The sequence below is a fragment of the Dreissena polymorpha genome, chromosome 14 (assembly GCF_020536995.1).
Source record: "Dreissena polymorpha isolate Duluth1 chromosome 14, UMN_Dpol_1.0, whole genome shotgun sequence".
NCBI lineage: Eukaryota > Metazoa > Mollusca > Bivalvia > Myida > Dreissenidae > Dreissena > Dreissena polymorpha.
In genome coordinates, this window is record NC_068368.1 from 35360387 (window position 1) to 35379319 (window position 18933).

General features: G+C 34.2%; 1 protein-coding gene and 1 long non-coding RNA gene across 2 annotated transcripts in view; one reads left to right on the top strand and one right to left on the bottom strand.

Moving 5' to 3' along the window:
- The window catches only part of LOC127857287 (uncharacterized), an 8940-nt gene extending 806 nt beyond the window's left edge, over window positions 1-8134 (bottom strand). Inside the window, exons 1-7 of the mRNA XM_052393699.1 lie at window positions 7074-8134; window positions 5671-5726; window positions 5128-5220; window positions 4596-4688; window positions 4189-4281; window positions 3583-3689; window positions 597-680 (exon numbers count right to left, since the gene is read on the bottom strand). Of these exons, the coding sequence (XP_052249659.1) occupies window positions 597-680; window positions 3583-3689; window positions 4189-4281; window positions 4596-4688; window positions 5128-5184 (434 nt within the window). The 5' untranslated portion in view covers window positions 5185-5220; window positions 5671-5726; window positions 7074-8134. The remainder of the gene's footprint in view (window positions 1-596; window positions 681-3582; window positions 3690-4188; window positions 4282-4595; window positions 4689-5127; window positions 5221-5670; window positions 5727-7073) is intronic.
- Window positions 8135-11999: 3865 nt separating this feature from the next.
- LOC127857105 (uncharacterized) lies at window positions 12000-12823 on the top strand. Its single transcript, XR_008038340.1, has 2 exons — window positions 12000-12349; window positions 12615-12823. It is a non-coding gene; the product is annotated as an uncharacterized LOC127857105 (long non-coding RNA).
- Window positions 12824-18933: the final 6110 nt, after the last annotated feature.

The following is an 18933-nucleotide window of genomic DNA, read 5'->3' on the forward strand; positions in this document are numbered from 1 at the left end:
CAAAACCCTTAGTTCAAGGTCAAGGTCACAGGGGTCAAAATTTGTGTGCGTATGGAAAGGCCCTGCCCATATGCCCATGCAGACCAAATATGAAGGTAACATCTCAAGGGACATATAAAATAATGAGCATTTTCCCAAACCTAACCCAAAGTGTGACGAAAGACGGACAGACAGACAGACGGACAGTCCAATCACTATATGCCTCCTACCGGGGGCATAAAAACCAGTCAGACATATAACAACATTCAACCTTTTTGAAGTAGACAAGCAATTTTAAGTGTAGGCAAATTTGTAGCATTATTCAAAGTTTGACCTTGAACAAGCACGGTGTGTTAATTGCAACTTGATTCTCTGAAGGTGAACATAAGGGAAAAATGCTTTTGAATCCCTTGATTCGTTGCAAAGGAGTGACAAATTTTGAGAAAGGGAGACCAATTGTCAAGAGAAAATGATTCCTGTATAGCCAACATTTTCAGAAACGGAAGGACAATTACAATATATTTTGGTGTTTAAGTTTCATGTAGAGGTAACTATTTTGTTATTGTTCAATTAATAGTTTAACTTGCTTTAGGACAAATTAATGAAACCTTGCATACCTTCCATCATCGGCGTTGCACAGACAATGAGTTTCTCTGACTCTTAGGTTAATAATAAATAATGGACTCTCTGCGAAAAGGTGCCTAAATGAAGAAAACATTGAAATCAGTACAAAAAAACAAGAAAATTCATCATGGGGTTGGTATTCCCCATCCTAATGAAAAATCCTATCAGGCCCTCAATCGGTCAATCCACGGCCGAAATTCGGCCGCATTCTCCCCCCTGAAAAAATAACTTTTCCCCCTTTTTGGGAGAAAAATTCCCCTAAAAAAAAAAGATAGATGTGTCTCATGATTATTATATCTCAATTCTATTTTAATTAATTGTCAAACATACTTTATTATTAAAAAAGCAATGAATATAGTGCAAACCTGTACAAATGTTATAATTAGAGAGTAAGTAAAAAATCCCCCCAAAAGGTAAACGCCGCGAAAATTCCCCCTGGTATGGGTAGGGACCCGCTTCCCCTAAAATGGATTGAGGGCCCTGCCTATCAAAAAGGGTACAATTCTAACTGACCAAGCCATCCTGACAAAATGTATGTAACAACTGTATAAATAATAAACACTTGATGTTAATATAATAATAAAAATTGAATTTCAAACAATAACCCAGGCGGGAAAAACTCAATTACAATCAATTAAGGATCGAAAGATTTAAAGCTGATCCAAACAAAATATGGAAGTGAACAACACAATTTGAAACAAAACATTTTAGTTACATGATATTTCACACAATAGTTAATTTACTAACAGCTTATTGCAGACATAATATTTAACAAGCAATGTGTTTGTGAAACATAATGTCCCCATATATTGACCTTTGACCTTGAAGGATGACCATGACCTTCACCTTTCACCACTCAAAATGTACAGATCCATGAGATACACATGCATGCAAAATATCAAATTGCAATCTTCAATGTTGCAAAAGAAGGCATTAAATAAGCGATTTTGACCCATATATTTGTCCTTTGACCTTGACTGCCAAATATTAATTAGCTAGCTTCATTATGGCAAATGTAAATGTTTGACGCAAACACACAAACAAAAAAACAGACAGGTCAACAACAATATGTCCCCCACCTATAGTGGTGGGGACATAAACAAATAAATGAGAATATTTATTTACTTGCATACCAAGTAGATACTGACATAATATATGCATGCACCCTCGGTAGTAGTAAGATGATTTTTATATGAAATTCCATGCAATAACTACAATGTACTCATAAACAGCACACATAATTCCTTTAATTTGAATTAATTAAAGGGGCATAAATAAGGAGTTACCTAGTATGCCCAAAAAATTTGAACAATCAACATGCTGACACATTTATTTAAAATTCCAGAAATTGCATGAAATAGTTGCTGAAAAACAGGTCCAGATAGAAAAATGTGACAGACAGAAGTATGGAATGACATTTTTTTTTTTTCTCTCCGCCTCAGAGAAATTAACTCACCTTCACTTTATTATAACACATTTTATTATGGTATATATAATTACTTACTGCATATTTAGGAACCTGATAAACAAATTCAGGCTTTTTCCGCTCCATTTTGGGAATACGCCACACTGGAATTTTGGGAATTTCGCGTCGTGAAAACCCCCATTTTGGGAAATAAATTATTCGCAAAATTGGCTCAATTGGGAAAAATGATCGCATGTAAATAGTGTTTCTTATATTTCAAAGAAGCCGTTAACTGGTAAATAACGACTATTTTGATAACTTATTATTAAAATTTAACAAAGTATTATGGACGTGTGAGATAAGTGCAGGTTTTTTAATCTGAATTTGGGGGAAAATGCCTGGCCTTTTTTGAGGTGAAAAAAATCGTGTGAAGCGCCGGATTTTGAGGAAAATAAGGAAAGTCTTAAATAATCATTAACATATTTTACAGTTTTTAAAACAAATTCAAGGAAACAGATAATTTAATTATGCAACACTTTCTATTTTCTACACCGGATCAGGTAAACTTATATATTTTAAGTAAAAAAAAAAAAAAAAAAAATATTTTTATTTTTTTTTTTTTTTGGAATTGGGAATTTTTTTTTTGTTTGGGAAAAAAACAACCAGATTTGCATTGGGAATGGGGCCGAATTTCGGACCCGTAGCATAGGGCGGAAAAAGCCTGAAATTACCTTTATTTAGTTGTTATGGATTCGTTACACTTTGATGACCTTGATTTAATTCTAAATTATTTTGTGAATTATTTTCTACATCACATTCATTGATTAAAAGCATCAAAGAACCAGTATGACGTCAAGTACATTGCTGCCAGTGAAAGAGTGACAAGCTAATATAAATACACTAAAATTAATTCCCTAAAACATTATGTTTACAAGCAATTATACAATATGTCATTAAAATACTATTGTTTGTTTCTTTACATTTATACACATGACATCAAGGTTTATTGCATTTCCTTAAGATTGTGTTTCATATGTGAATTTCTTATCAAATTATGTAAACTGTTCTGAACTGTTTTCAAAATAATAAGCTTTGCCAAAAATTGCTTGAGATTTCCTTTTTTCTATAGATTTTGATTAGCATGTAGTGTTAGCATACTAAGAATTATTTCATGATATTTCAGACAAAAGTTTCTAAATGAAAGCTCCGAATAAACAACATACCTCAATTTGAATCAAATAAAAGGTCAAACCTCTGTGGTTATGTTGTAGATCCCTACATAATTTAATTGATATGTGTGACCAAGCTGTATACAAACTTCTTGATAGTTTAATAAAATTCCATTGACAATTATGGATAAGCATATCTGGACAAGCAAAAGAGTGAATGAAGGACGGAGAGCAAAATAGACTGACAAGGGCAAAACAAGACCCTGCTTTCTGTTGGAAATCAATATCAATCTTACTGACAACAATACCAGATATGAGGTGTAAAGGATGATTAAGGATAAACATAGTTTCCTATAAATATGAGATCCATCCGTAGATAACGACAATTACTTGGACAGCACTTACATGTTTTGATGGGAGGGTAAAGCTAAATACATCCCTCTTTGATAAGTCAACAGGTAATGTCTGCCACAAACCTTTGATGTACTCGCTCTGGCTGGATATCTTGACTCCTAAACAAATTACATGTTTCAAGTAAAAAGTCCTACATAAGTTAATAAGTGTGATGCATATAGATGCAAACACTTCTCTGCAGAAGTGCATAAATGTGAACACTGACTCTTTCCTAAAATATTTCTTGCAAAATTTAACAATCCAATAATAAACCAAATGTATACCGATACCACAATTAACCTAAAAGATACGTCGATGAACCTCTAAAAATATGCTTTGCATTATGGTACACAAGAGGTTTATCAATTTAGAAAAGCTACAACTGAAATTACCATAAGACTGAAGAATGATTTGTTAGCAAGGATACTCTTTTAACAGTAACTCTGATTGCGATTGTTTAATCAAGTGTTATTGACTTACTAACAAACAGTGTTTTCTCAAACCCTTATCACTATAAGTCTCCTGCTGCCTAAGATAATTCACTGCTCTTTGATCAGATTACTTTTTCTGCATTTTTGATCCATTTACGTTTACAATTAATTCACATAAATAGAGTACCCTGGCTGTTGCTACATGATCGACTACTGGGTCAGTGTCTCCCCCTTCCAAATCCATGGCAGAGGCAGGGTTGTTTGCCAGCTGGTCCGAGTTCTGCAAAATGATCATGATATACTCATATTTACTTCCTTTATTTACTAAGGACTTATAGAAAAGCAAGAATTGAAATTACCATAACACAGATGAAATATTTGTTATCAAGGACACGTTTTTAACAGTAACTCTTATTGCTGTTGCTTCGCGATTGTATAATCAATTGTGTCTTACTGACTAGACAGTGTTTTCTCAAGCCATTTTCAATCTAAGTCTCCTGCTGCCTAAGATAGTTCACTGCTCTTTGATCAGATAACTTTTTCTGCATTTTTGGATATATTTATGTTTACAATTAGTTCACATAAATAGAGTACCCTGGTTGTTGCCTCATGATCGACTACTGGGTCAGTGTCTCCCCCTTCCAAATCCATGGCAGAGGCAGGGGTGTTTGCCAGCTGGTCCGAGTTCTGCAAAATGATCATGATGAACTCATATTTACTTCTTTTATGTTTTGTATTCTCATTTTCTCTACCGTAAATGACAGCTGCAATCTCATTACTCCTGTGCTTATTCACTCATGTTATCCTAGTATTTTAATGTTGAAGATGGAATATCATGTGAATGGATCTCAAATGAGAAAGGACTTATAGAAAAGCAAGAATTGAAATTACCATAATACCCATAAAAGATTTGAAAGCAATGGCACACTTTTAACAGTTACTCTGATTCCTTTTGCTTCGCGATTGTATAATCAATTGTGTCTTACTGACTAGACAGTGTTTTCTCAAGCCATTTTCAATCTAAGTCTCCTGCTGCCTAAGATAATTCACTGCTCTTTGATCAGATAACTTTTTCTGCATTTTTGGATATATTCATGTTTACAATTAGTTCACATAAATACAGTACCCTAGTTGTTGCCACATGATCGACTACTGGGTCAGTGTCTCCCCCTTCCAAATCCATGGCAGAGGCAGGGGTGTTTGCCAGCTGGTCCGAGTTCTGCAAAATGATCATGATGAACTCATATTTACTTCTTTTATGTTTTTGTATTCTCATTTTCTCTACCGTAAATGACAGCTGCAATCTCATTACTCCTGTGATTTTCACTTATGTTTTCCTAATATTTTAATGTTGGAGATGAAATATCATGTGAATGGGAAATCAGATCAGAAAGGAATTATAGAAAAGCAACAACAGAAATTATCCTTACTTTGAGTAAAGATTTGTTAGCAAGGGCACGTTTTTAACAGTGACTCTTATTGCTTTTGCTAAGAGATTGTATAATCAAGTGTTTCTTACTGACTAGACAGTGTTTCCTCAAACCCTTTCCATTCTGAGTCCTTTGCCTAAGATATTCCACTGCTCTTTCATCGGATAACTTTTTCTGCATTTTTAAAACATATTTATTTTTATAATTAATTCACATCAATATAGTAAGGTGGCTGTTACCTCATGTTCGACTGATGGGCTACTTGCTATCTCTTCTAGATGACATCCAATGAATTCTAGAAAAGTAAGTTAACAATTTGAATAAATAAATATGCTTTAAAAGTATTTGCAGCAATTAATTTAGTCATTCATGTGTCCAAACATATTATTTCTATGGCTTTTCAAACAAGGCATGCAAACAAGGGCTGTTTGTAAAACACGCATGCCCCTTGAATGGGCTGTCAGTTATAGTGGCCATTGTGTGAATATGTTAGAAACTATTTTAATGCTTCAGGTCAATGTGACCTTGACCTAGTGACCTGAAAATCAATAGGGGTTATCTGCCAATCATGATCAATGTACCTATGAAGTTACATGATCCTTGGCCTAAGCATTCTGGAGTTATCATCCGGAAACAATTTTACTGTTTCTAGTCAATGTGACCTTGACCTTTGAAGAAGTGACCTGAAAATCAATAGGGGACATGTGCCAGTCATAATCATTGTACCAATAATGTATCATGATCCTAGGTTTACGCGTTATTGAGTTAACATCCGGAAACCATTTGGTGGACGGACCGACCGACGGACCTACATGCGCAAAACAGTATAACCCCTGGGGGCATCCAAAGTGCAATATAAATTCATTTACATATACATGTATACATGTTCACACTGTACATGCAAACCAGCAGATTCTGTAGTGTATGAGTTCGAATTCCACAGGGACAGTATTGGAATTTGTGTGTGTGTTTCATTTCTTTGACTTAACAATTTTATCAATTATCATAAGTGCATAGCATAACACTTAAGTTAATTTTAGTCTTGACTCTTGATGATTTACATTCTACTTCATTTTTAGTTAAAGTGCCCTGGGGATTTTTTTAATACTTATTAAAACACCTATCTTACAGGATTATTATTATAATGGGGTATCATTTTAAATAAATCATTAAGTAAATTAAATACCCTTTAATAGTTTTATTTATTTCTGACAATTAGATCCCCTATTTGCCATTGACATGCTCCTTTACTCAGGACTTACCAACAGACAAACCCAGAGAGATCATAAGAATACACAGCAAAGTACAAAATAAAATAAAAAATATAATCATATTGCAATGATTTGTTTCTTATTTGTAAAGCCATTTTCTATCATTTTCCTTATTGAACAATTTTTTTTTCATAATCCAGTAAAAAAAGCAATGGAAAGTAATTCACTTAAGAAAGCATAAAAAAAAACTTTTCTGGATAAAAAACACTGGTAAGTTATAATAACGGTTTGCTTTTTTTTGGTTTTAAATCAAAACATATAAAACATATATAACATTTTGGTGGAAAAGTGATAAATGATAAAATGGTTGAAAAGTGATAAATGATAAAATATATACAGTGTTTCTTTTTGTTGGAAATAAAATTATTTACCCCCTTCAGAAAGCAGTCTTCTGGCTATTCGTCTCCGTTCTTCTAGTAGTTGTGTTTTGCTGAGCACAAACTCTAGGGATTGATTCTGCAGGTAGCATTCTGCTTACTAAAGTTGTTAATATCATTATATTTACTGAGAGGTTGCATTGGGCAGAAAAAAACACAACTGTTTCAACCAATTAAGTGGGTTTGAAAACTAATTTACCAAGGCAATCCAAGTAATACTTAGGCACGCACAAACATTTTATGAACATACATATTAATTACAAGTTTCATGTAGTTACATACAATAGTTACTGAGCAACAGCTATGGAAAGCAAAAAAAAGTTATGAAATTCCTTACTTTCAATCAATGAAGAGGATAACTATGGCTTTACCAAGTTGATGCAGATTCCTAACGTTCAATCAATGAAGAGGATAACTATGGCTTTACCAAGTTGATGCAGATTCCTTACTTTCAATCAATGAAGAGGATAACTATGGCTTTACCAAGTGGATGCAGATTCCTTACTTTCAATCAATGAAGAGGATAACTATGGCTTTACCAAGTTGATGCAGATTCCTAACGTTCAATCAATGAAGAGGATAACTATGGCTTTACCAAGTTGATGCAGATTCCTTACTTTCAATCAATGAAGAGGATAACTATGGCTTTACCAAGTGGATGCAGATTCCTTACTTTCAATCAATGAAGAGGATAACTATGGCTTTACCAAGTTGATGCTGATTCCTAACGTTCAATCAATGAAGAGGATAACTATGGCTTTACCAAGTTGATGCAGATTCCTTACTTACAATCAATGAAGAGGATAACTATGGCTTTACCAAGTTGATGCAGATTCCTTACTTTCAATCAATGAAGAGGATAACTATGGCTTACCAAGTTGATGCAGATAAATTTTATGCGTGTACCAATGCAACATGATAATAGAAAATAATTTTTAAGGTTCATTACAAGAAAAAGTTAAGAAACAGCTGTGGACAGAAAAGTGTCACAGATGGACAAAAAGACAAACAACGCTTAAAGAAAAAAAATCATTGGGAAGTACAAATAACAGATTCCATTACCTTTAAAACGTAGACACCGCAAGATATTGAATCTGACTGTTTTGCATGACGTGGGCAGAGTATGTTCCAATGTATTGGTCCGCCCATATCAATGCTGGATAAGCGCCGAATGTGCACAAATTTACTGTTCAAAAGCAAAAAGTAAAAAAACAACATCATCAAATCACCATAAATGATACATTATGAGTACAAATATTATTTGCTAAATTTTTGGAATGAATAAGGAATGAAATTCCCTAGCTGGTAATGGAGACATATTTTTTGCGCTGTCCAGAGTGATGTCAGGATGTCTGGTTAGATGTTCCTTGAATCTTGTCAGCACTTATTCTCATAAAACACTTAAAGGATTAAAAAGAAACTTAGAAGGAGTGTTCATTACAAAGCCTTGGTTTGCATATTGGCAGATTTGTCAATTAAGTCAAGTTCACAAGGTTAAAAACATAATTACCTTGCCAGTGCTTCTTTGCATAAATCAATGAAGGATTTTAATGTTACTTGGTCAGATTTATTAATAGCTAGCTTGGTTCGGCATACTGTGAGGATTTTTATTTGGGTCAAGGTTAGAAGGTTAAAACATGGATTTCTTGTACTTCAAACAAGAGCAAACAAAAGCATAAAGTAAAGAAATGTTTCCCTTGTCCACGCCTCTTCTCGTAAACAAACCAATGCAGGAATATTAATGAAACTTGCTAAGTGCTAGTACTAAGCCTAAATGTAAATTATCAGGATTTTTAGTTAGGTTAATGTCAGGGTCACATGGTTAAACAAGAAAAGTGTTTTTAGAAACACTATGTCCCCTATTGCGCCGCTTTGAAGCTATATATTTGACCTTTGACCTTAAAGGATGACCTTGACCTTTCACCACTCAAAATGTGCATCTCCATGAGATACACATGCATGCATGCAAAATATCAAGCTGCTATCTTCAATATTGCAAAAGTTATGGCAAATTTTAAAGTTTGACGCAAACATACACTCAAACCAACAAACAAACCTACAGACAGATAGACCTACAGACAGGGAAGAAACAATATGTCCCCCACTATAGTGGTGGGGGACATAAAAAAGTTCTTGGTAGCAATTATTCCCATAAACCACTGAAAGGTGTCAATCAAACTTAGAAGGAATTACGCTAATGCTACATATTGTCAGGAAGTCTAATTTCGGTAACGGACATGACACCAAAACCTCCACAATCTGATCAGTGTAAACTTTTTATATAAATGATGATTATTTGCAAGTTAAATATTTACATAGCATTTTACAGTCTGTGATATTTTCTAATTTAGTATATGAAGTTAAATGTATCTAATCTGTTTAATTAAATAATGTACACATTTACATCCATTGTTGCAGGATCTGTTGCTGGGAAACATTTTGCTCCCCCATCGGATTTATGTACAATACTTTGTTGTCTTTCGGTTGCACAACCTGAAGAAAATAAAAGAGGCCCCCAGAGGGCCTTGGGGTGCTAACCTGAATAATATGCGATCTTAATAATTAGTCCCACTGGCAGGAATCTTGAAAATTTAACCTATTTAGAAGAATTTTAAAGTTTTTTTTTCTATGTACATATATAAAAATAATTTGACTGCTCCAGGTTGGGGATATTTTTTTGAACAAGAAAAATAAATTTAGCAATCAAGATGAAAATACTATAAATTGTTCATGCCAAAAACCTATTATCTATGCCTTATGTTTTCAGAGAAGGTTTTTTTTAAGTTTTTACTAACTACATACTTTCTTGTATGAACACGATGGCCCAGCAGGACAGGGCAAATTTTAACCTGTGTGCCTAAATTTGAACAATATTGGCAGATGTCCACTTGGCAATTTTGTATGCACAATATTTATCCTATATGCCTTGTGGTTTAAGAGAAGACTATTTGTGAAGTATTTTTAGTATATACATGTAGGGAAAACATATTGGGCCCCAGGGTGGGCCTAACTTTTGGCCCCAAGCCTGTAATCTCAACAATCTTTGTAGAAGCCCACTATACGAATGCCAAAAATGTAAGCTCTATGCCATGTGTTTTGAGTGAAGATTTTTGAAGGGTTTACTGTTCACATAGAGGAAAAACAGATTCATCACAGGACAGGGCAAATTTTGGCCCCAGCTCTGTTATGGAACCAATTTTTGTAGAGGCCCAGTAGACAATGTTTCATGCCATTTATACATGTATCCAAGTTAAAAATTTGACAACCGTGATATTTCGCAAGTAAATTGAGAATCATTTTCACTTACTATAAGAGACAAGTGGAATCCACCCTCATTGACTGCTCCAACCAGATGATCATACTCCAGTATCTGCACCTTTGCATAGAAAATAGTACACTTAAGACAAGAGCAACGCTCTGCGGCAGGTTCAGTCTTGAATAAATGAAAGCTTGTCAGAATTATTTTTAAATCACAAAGACCTTGACCTTTGACCTACTGACCTTAAAATTGAGTGTGGTGTGTAGAACACATCAAAGTGCATCTACATATAAAGTTTCAAAGTTGTAAGTGAAGCACTTTCATTTTAGAGCCAAAGTAAAGGTTTTAGCAGGACACAGACGTCGGACAGCACGAGCTGGCTATGACAATACCTCGAGTTTTCTCTGAAAACAGCCGAACTTATAATACTCAATCAAGTTATTCTTGAAAATAACAATATAGACTTCTTTTAATCAATGCTTTATATACTTTTATTCATTGAGACCATCAAACAATTCCTAATAAATACCAAGTAAATGCACAGATTTAACATGAACCTTCATGCAGTTATGACCATATTTCATAATATTTAAAAATATTTCAATGCTTAAAAGTTTTTACATGTTCCAGCAACTGTCACAAAATCTCAGCCCTTTAATTTCAGGTGAGCTAAAATATGGTTTCCATCATATTGGTCAATGCAAAGGGTTATTTCTTAATAACGTTAATGTGCTGTCATTTTAATGTACCCGGTAAATGTTTAAATGTTCACGGAAATGCCTCAAAGTTAAGGTATTAATATTTTATTATTGAACATGCTACATACCTCGCTTAAATACCTGTGTTTATCAGGGTCTTGTGCCAAAAATATGGCAGTCCATACTGTACTTGCTACATGGAGAACACTGCCATCCAAAGGCAAACACAGCAGATGTAAAAATGCATCTATTATCTAAAATTAAGTATTTAAGACATGCCATAATTAAACAATCATTTTAACACATGAAGTCAGAATAACCAGATATACTGTTATCATGACAACAAAGTTTGTGTGTTCATTGAAATGTTTTCCATTTATGTGTTGGCATTGTATATTTGTTTATATGTTTTTAATTAATTGGTTATTAAAATATATTCAATAAACTCAAGCCAAGCCATCAATTTTTCTGTTCAAGTTAGAAACAAGTACACATCAGTGAATAATGAAATAATAATAAGAACACCATGAACAATTTAGAAGCAAGACATGGATTAAATAATCATTGGTACAACTATCTGTGTAAACAACAAACTATAAAACACCATTTACTCTACATTATTAGAAGGAGACTATTATACATCCCTGGAAACATGTAAATAATTATTTCAAGATAAATGAGATTTTCAAGTCTGCTTGCAAATTTTTAGCAAAGGAAAATTGACAGACAATACTTCAGTATGTTTTTTGGTAAACGTACAGCTTAATTAATTTTTTTTCACATAGTCAGTATAGTGAATCGATATGCATGACAATGTTCTGTGCAAGTGAATTTCATATAAACTGAGCCTAAGTCTTAAGCATGATTACTGTGTTCTAGAGCTTTACATTTGTTGGTCATGTTGATGTAATGTTTTAAATCTATAGCCAGTGGCCAAGGTTAACGATTCCGACAACACTTATTTGCATGTACATGTAACCCTTTTGGCTTTATCATCGTGAACTCACTTTTGAAGCGAGTCAACAGCATCTTGAAACCCATAGAGAAAGTGTAAACAATAAGCTAGGTGCGGTATTTAAAGCGGGTATATACAATCTTGTCAAATATTTATTAATTAATATAAAATGTGTAAAAAACTTATTATATCGTAGGATTACCGTAAGTCGACCATGACCTAATTTCGACCACTTTGTTTACATTAAAAACGCGGCCATTTGGATGACGTCACACGCAAGCGCTCCGAGTATTTCGATGAAGTGACATAACTACGCTTATAAACAAAAACAAATAAAAACAAAATGAGGAAAAAACAGGTAAAATTGCATTTCAAAATAAAAATTTAACTAAAATTACACAAATTTAACTATATCCCATACATTTTATTGGTCCTATTTATAAAATTCCCACAAACATTGAAATGTAAAGCAGACGATCTTAACATAACACTTTCATTGACAGCGCTTCATATCGGAAAATAGTAGTAGTAAATCGTAGTAAATTTAAGGCAAAGCTTTTTTTATTAAATTGGTTTTCAGACCTCTTCTTAATGGTGATTTTTTTTACTTGTTTTCTTTTCAGGCTTATCTCAAACAATTTTGTAAAATGGGCACAGTGTGACAATAGAGCCTGCAACCACTGGGTACACCTGTCATTTTGTACAGAAATTAAAGTCATCAGAAGAGGTGCAACATTTATGTGCCCATGCTGTGCTAAAGAAGAGTGAAAATTGTTCTTAAGAAAAGTGAAAGAAACATGTTCAATTGTATTTATAAAATATTGAAAACATATTTAATATATATTTACTGTTTTAGTTCTTGTTAAAATTGTTCAAAGAAGCGATGTTTTAAGTTAAGTTGGCCTAATCCATTACCACTAGAGTGCTGTCCCTTTCCCGGATGTGACGTATCGACTTAAGGTAAACAACGCGCGGAGTAAATGTTCTTGTAGTGTGTATGAAACTATCGGCTTTGCGTAGTAAAACATGCTGTAAATAATCATTTTTGACATTGATTTAACGGGAATTAAATAAATCTCTGAAGGTAAATAGTATATTGCTGCATTTTGTTGCCTAAATTCAGAAATTCTTTTACTTGTTTCCTTAACCGGTCGACTTACGGTAATTGGAGGATACATATATTTCAATATAAACTAAAATAAAAGTTAAGAAGAACATGTGTCGAAAAATGCTGAATAAGCCAGATATTTAATTCTGAAATCAAAAAAGGCTGTACATCCGAATTCGCCAGCATGTATATCATGCATGTACGATGTGAATCTAAATTTAGTTTAACGGTTCATTTGAAATTCCTGCAGCGATATCGATTCATACGACACACGAACACTTACTAAAAAGACGAATGCATCGGTTATTGTACGAAAATAATTACGAATTATCTTCGTCACAATCGGCTCGGGGCGCTAATTTGTATTTGCTGTATTTTGTGAAATTCGTCTTAAATGTATCATTTTTCTTGCATATTGTGTGTTATTATAACATATTTGTATCAATATTTTACAATTCAGCACATATAAAAATCGTATATACCCGCTTTAACAGGCACAAAAATTCGATTCGAAATATTAAAACACCTGTAGACTGGGGTGACCCACGTCTTGCCAAAATAAGGGCACCATATAACACACTATGCATCTGCGGAAGTGCAGGTCAACAGAACTTCAAAATGCTGGAGGGGTGTAAACAATAAGCAAGGTGCAGCATTTAACAGGCACATATCTTCGAATACCAAAATGACCATTAAAAAACACTGGAATCGCACTGTTAAAATACCTGTAGACTTCGGTGACCCACGTCTTGCCAAAAAAACAAAACGTTCGCACGTTTTGATTTCTTCCTCTCTGATGTAATTGTCGGCGTCAATAAAAGAGGGAAATTTTAACACCGCCATTTTTTACAACAGACTAAGTTATCTCCCTTCGTGGGCGGAGTTAACACCGCACTACTTTTGAGAATACTCTTTGGCTGTTAATTTATTTGGAATACAGCGTTACCGGACTATATAGAGGATATTTGTTGGTTTCGGTAGCATATCGAATTTAATTCACGAGTGATCATTACCTTAGGTTACCTTAGGTGGTTTACCACCGCAGGTCTTTTGGACCTCTGTAGTGGCCTCTTCTTCGTCATCGCTATTTAATAGTCTCGGTGTTTTGCCTCCGGTTATTTCATTATAGTCACAGTTATGATCGTACACCATTGGGTGGTTTATCCAATATTTATCTAGGCGTCGTTTAAAAGTATCCGTGTTCTTGGATGTGACGACAGCACTTGGTAAATTATTCCATATGTTTACAATGCGATTGGAGAAAAAGTTCTTGCGAATGTCGCGTGCACACCTTTGTTTTAAAAGTTTTAATGGATGACCTCTATTTGTATTTGTGTTCAAAGTAAAAATTTCAACTGTTGTTCTTTTGTCATAGATATTGTTCAAGATCTTGTATGTTTCGATCATATCCCCTCGTAGTCTGCGAAATTTCAAAGTGGGTAGTTTAATCAATTTAAGTCTTTCCTCGTATGATTTATCCTTAAGTTTGGGTAACATTTTGGTTGCTCTACGTTGGACGTTTTCTATGCTATCAATGTCTTTAATTTTTGATGGACTCCATACACTGCTGGCATATTCCAGATGTGGTCTTACAATGGACTTGAATAATAATCTGAAGCTTCTAAAATCTAGAAATTTAAATGAACATCTTATTAATCCCATCATTTTGTTGGCTTTATTTACTTGGTTTTGTATGTGTTCATCAAATTTTAATTTTGAGTTTATTGTTACACCAACATCTTTTTCATTTTCAACTCTTTCTAGAGAAACGAGGCCTCCTTCATACTTGGGCATAGTATATGATCTTATTTCTGGGGGTTTTGTTGAAATTTGTAGTATTTTGCACTTATCTGGGTGAAACTTTAACAGCCATTTGTTGCTCCATTCAAAAAGTTTATTCAAATCATCTTGGAGAATTAACTGATCATTTTTAGTCGAAATCTCACGGTATATTTTTGTATCGTCCGCAAACATAAGAACACTAGAGTTCACACATTTTGGTAAGTCATTTATGAACACCACAAATAGGATCGGTCCTAGTACGGAACCCTGAGGAATGCCGCTGGTGACAACGTGCCATTGTGAGTAGCTCCCATAGACTTGTACCCTTTGTTTACGATCGGTTAAGAAGTTCTGTACCCATTTACATGTTTGTTTGCTGATGCCATATTTTTCCAACTTGTATATTAATCTTTTGTGTGGGACCTTATCGAATGCTTTCATGAAATCTGTGTAAATTGTATCAAGCCACGAGTGAAAATATTTTTTTCTATGATCACGAGTGAATTAAATTCGATATGCTACCGAAACCAACAAATTTTCTTTTTATTTTATGCTTATTTTTGTAGTTTTGTTAATTTTCCGAATTTGCCTCATTAAGTTTCCCCGTGGGGTGCCTCAATTTTTAGAACGCACAAAGAACTTACTACACAAGAAAATAGTTCACATCTGTAAAAAGTGTATTACTATTAAAATCAATGTTTTATTCAACATATATCTTTTTCATACTTTATACATTCAATATTATTACAAACAATAGTTTAATTTAAATTATTATGAAATTAATAGTGTTGCATATACTGGCGTAGTAATTTGTGTATTCAACTGATCTCAAAGTTACGAAAGTGCTCGCCATGTTGAACAACACTTTTACGACTTGCTGGATTAATAACACATAACTGGATTAAACTAGGAACGCAAACATATTTCAACAGTGTTTTTGTGCTAAATGGTTTCGATATCAATCACTGTCACTCTCTGCAATAAGACGGATTCGCTTGTAGTGTCGCTGTACAGGGGAATCTGCGGTTACCGCCGGTGTACGGGATGGAGATTGCCTCTGGTGATTGACTACGTTCTGTGTCTGGGAAAGGCCCATGTAAGATTCAGAGTTGTGAAAATTAAATGTTACATTGCCCTGGAAATGTGAGTTGACAAAAAATCCTCGGGCCATCGGAAAATCACTTGATGCAGGTGTGGCTGACGCAGTGGCAGTGGCTGTGCGGTTGTGCTTTTCAACTGACTGGTTTGAATGAGAAAGTATTTTTGAAATATTTTTTGACTGTTCCTTGTTCAAACTGCTGTAATTATTTAAGCTGTTAATATTTCTGTGCCCTGAAATCTGTATTATTTGATGAGCAGGAACATTCTCGTCATTCAGCTTCTGAATCAAGTGCTTTCTTGCACTGAAAAAAGTTTATTTCTATGGTAAAAATAAAATCGATATTCAACGGTACACATGACATATTACATAAGATATAAGTTGTAATTGTTTTGTGTGCTCTTGAAACACTTCAATAAATACATGGTGGTCTGTCAAGTACTGGATGTAATGGAACCGGAAAGTAGAGGAATAGTACTAGTCGAGTACAGGAGATTTTATGAATTAAAATTTTGAGTGTTGTAGCATGTAAATTGGACAAACAACACCTACTTAATAAATGGGAGGTAAGTGATTTTTATTATATATTTTAGTCTTGTTATGAAAGTAGTGTATATAATATGGGGTTTTGACCTGTATGGGGTGATTCTTGGCTCTTGAATACCAGCATCTGTTTTCATCTCGGTCATTATGCTGTATAGCTTGTTTATTCCCATGGCAGACTTCCTGAACCAGCATTGCTGTGTCTTGTTGCCAGGAGTTAAGAAGAAGGGGCTGTCTTCTGTCATCATGTCAACAGGGCGTTTGTCGGCATATAGCTTGTAGAGATGCACCGGATCTCTGTCAGGTTGTTCGGGAACTGCATATGCCCGTGGCTTGACTTTCCTATGAATAGTTAAAATGTGTGTTGCATTAAATGTTTTGTTTAAATTAAATACTATTCCAACAAAAGTGAAGTCTACTGTATATTAATAATACAAATAAGAATTATATTGTAAAAAAAGGTCTATAAATTCACTTGTGATAATAGAAAATATATATTTTCAATTGTGGCTTCGCCACTCGTAAAAATAATAATTTCTATGATCACTCGTGAAATAAAATCAATATTCTACCTTAACCAACACATATCCTCCATGTTTGTATTATTTTTACTAAAGAAAAATTCCATTTAAATATTTTATAAACAGTACCAGTTTTTATATAAATAAAAAATTATCAATTCAGATTTGTGTACAAATATATTAAAGTAGGAAAATCACCTTATATCCCTAGGATTTTCACCAGTACGGGTTTTTGTCTGACGCTCAGTGTCGAAGGTGATGAATTCTTCACCAGTTTCAAAATCGATTCCAAGGCTGACATCACCCCAGCATAGGGTGTGAATTTCCTTGCCGGTTCTCATCCCAAAATGGGTTGTACATATAAGCCACAGTGAGTGTAATAGAGCTCTTGGGCTTGATTCTCCCAGAGTTTTAGCTGCGTACATAGCTTCAATATGTTCATTTGTTAATGCCTGGGCTTGATGCGGTTTATTTCCATAACCTTCTTTTTTCAGAGCTTTTTGTTTACTTTTTAATACTTCCCTCACTTTGGCAAATTCAGGGTCATTTATCAAAGAGTGCTTGTAGTTCATGTGCCTTAAATGCCTGTCGATTGAGCTTAAAAATGCCCTCAAAGATGTGGGTTCATACTCTGATCCATCTTTTTTAGTCACACCCAACAAAAACTCGCAGACCAGAGGGTTCAATTCATGAGGAGGTATATTTTCAATATTTCTTGCCTCATTTTTGTGACTTTTTAGGAAAGTTTTGAAAAGTCTGATGTCATTGTCGGTTTTCTTTTTTGTATTTAAATTTTCGTTTTCAAGCAGAAAGCTATCCACACTTACAGATCTGAAATTCCTTGTTGGTGTTGATGTTGGGTTTTGTTCTTTTTCTTCCTGTGTTGATGCTGTTACCAGTGGATGTGGGGCTGATGTTGCTGCTCCTGCTGTTGGTGCTGCTGATGTTATTTCTTGTGATTTTGAAGCGCTGTCATCATCTTGTTCATTCATTTCATTAAAAAAGTCATCAAAGTCAAAGATATTTGAGAAAAGAAGATTTATTTCATTGTTTTCCAATTCATCCATTGTTGTTAAAGAGTTAAGCAGCAGACGAAATAATTATGTTTAAGGGAGGTAAATGTGTGTTTCAGGTTCAAGTAGACTAGTCTCCCTTGAATGAAAATTGCAATTGAGGCTCACCATGGGGTTATTGGGGAAGTAGTTCCAGTATCTAACTGAAACAGTGAAAAATAACGATATTTTTCACTGTTATGTTTCACTGTTTGAAACAGTGAAATACCACTTTTATTTCACTGATATTTCTCTATAAACCACCGGAAAGCATAAAATAAAATGTTTAAAACAAATAATTTTTTAACAAGCGTTTGTGATTTGTCAGGATAATAATAACAATAAGATATCGAAAAGATCAAAGCAAATAAATTCGATAGAAATCTGAGATTCGGCAATATATTAAAGACGGGTTATGTTCACCTAAATTGTGTTTGGTAAAGACTGTCACTATATGTAGTGAACCAGTCTTCGGCTTATACCCACTGAAGAAGAGCATTCAGGGGAGATAATTGAGTAATGACATAATTCTGGAACGGTTGCGAAGAAAAACAAATAATGCGAGAATATTTAGTGCAATTCGCTACACAATTATGATGTCATTGATATATTTTTTCCTGAGGTATGTATTTACATGTGATTTAGCATATGTCAAAGTGTTTTTGATTTGTTCAAGGTCATAAATAGCATCGCGAAAATATATGTCGCGTGGCAATTTTTTTTGAGACAAATCCCTATATGGTATTCTTATGTAATTTTATGGTCTAAATTTCCATATGTATGAACGGTCAACGCCCGCTCCGCGGGCTTTTGCCCGTATTATTTTCCATTGAACAT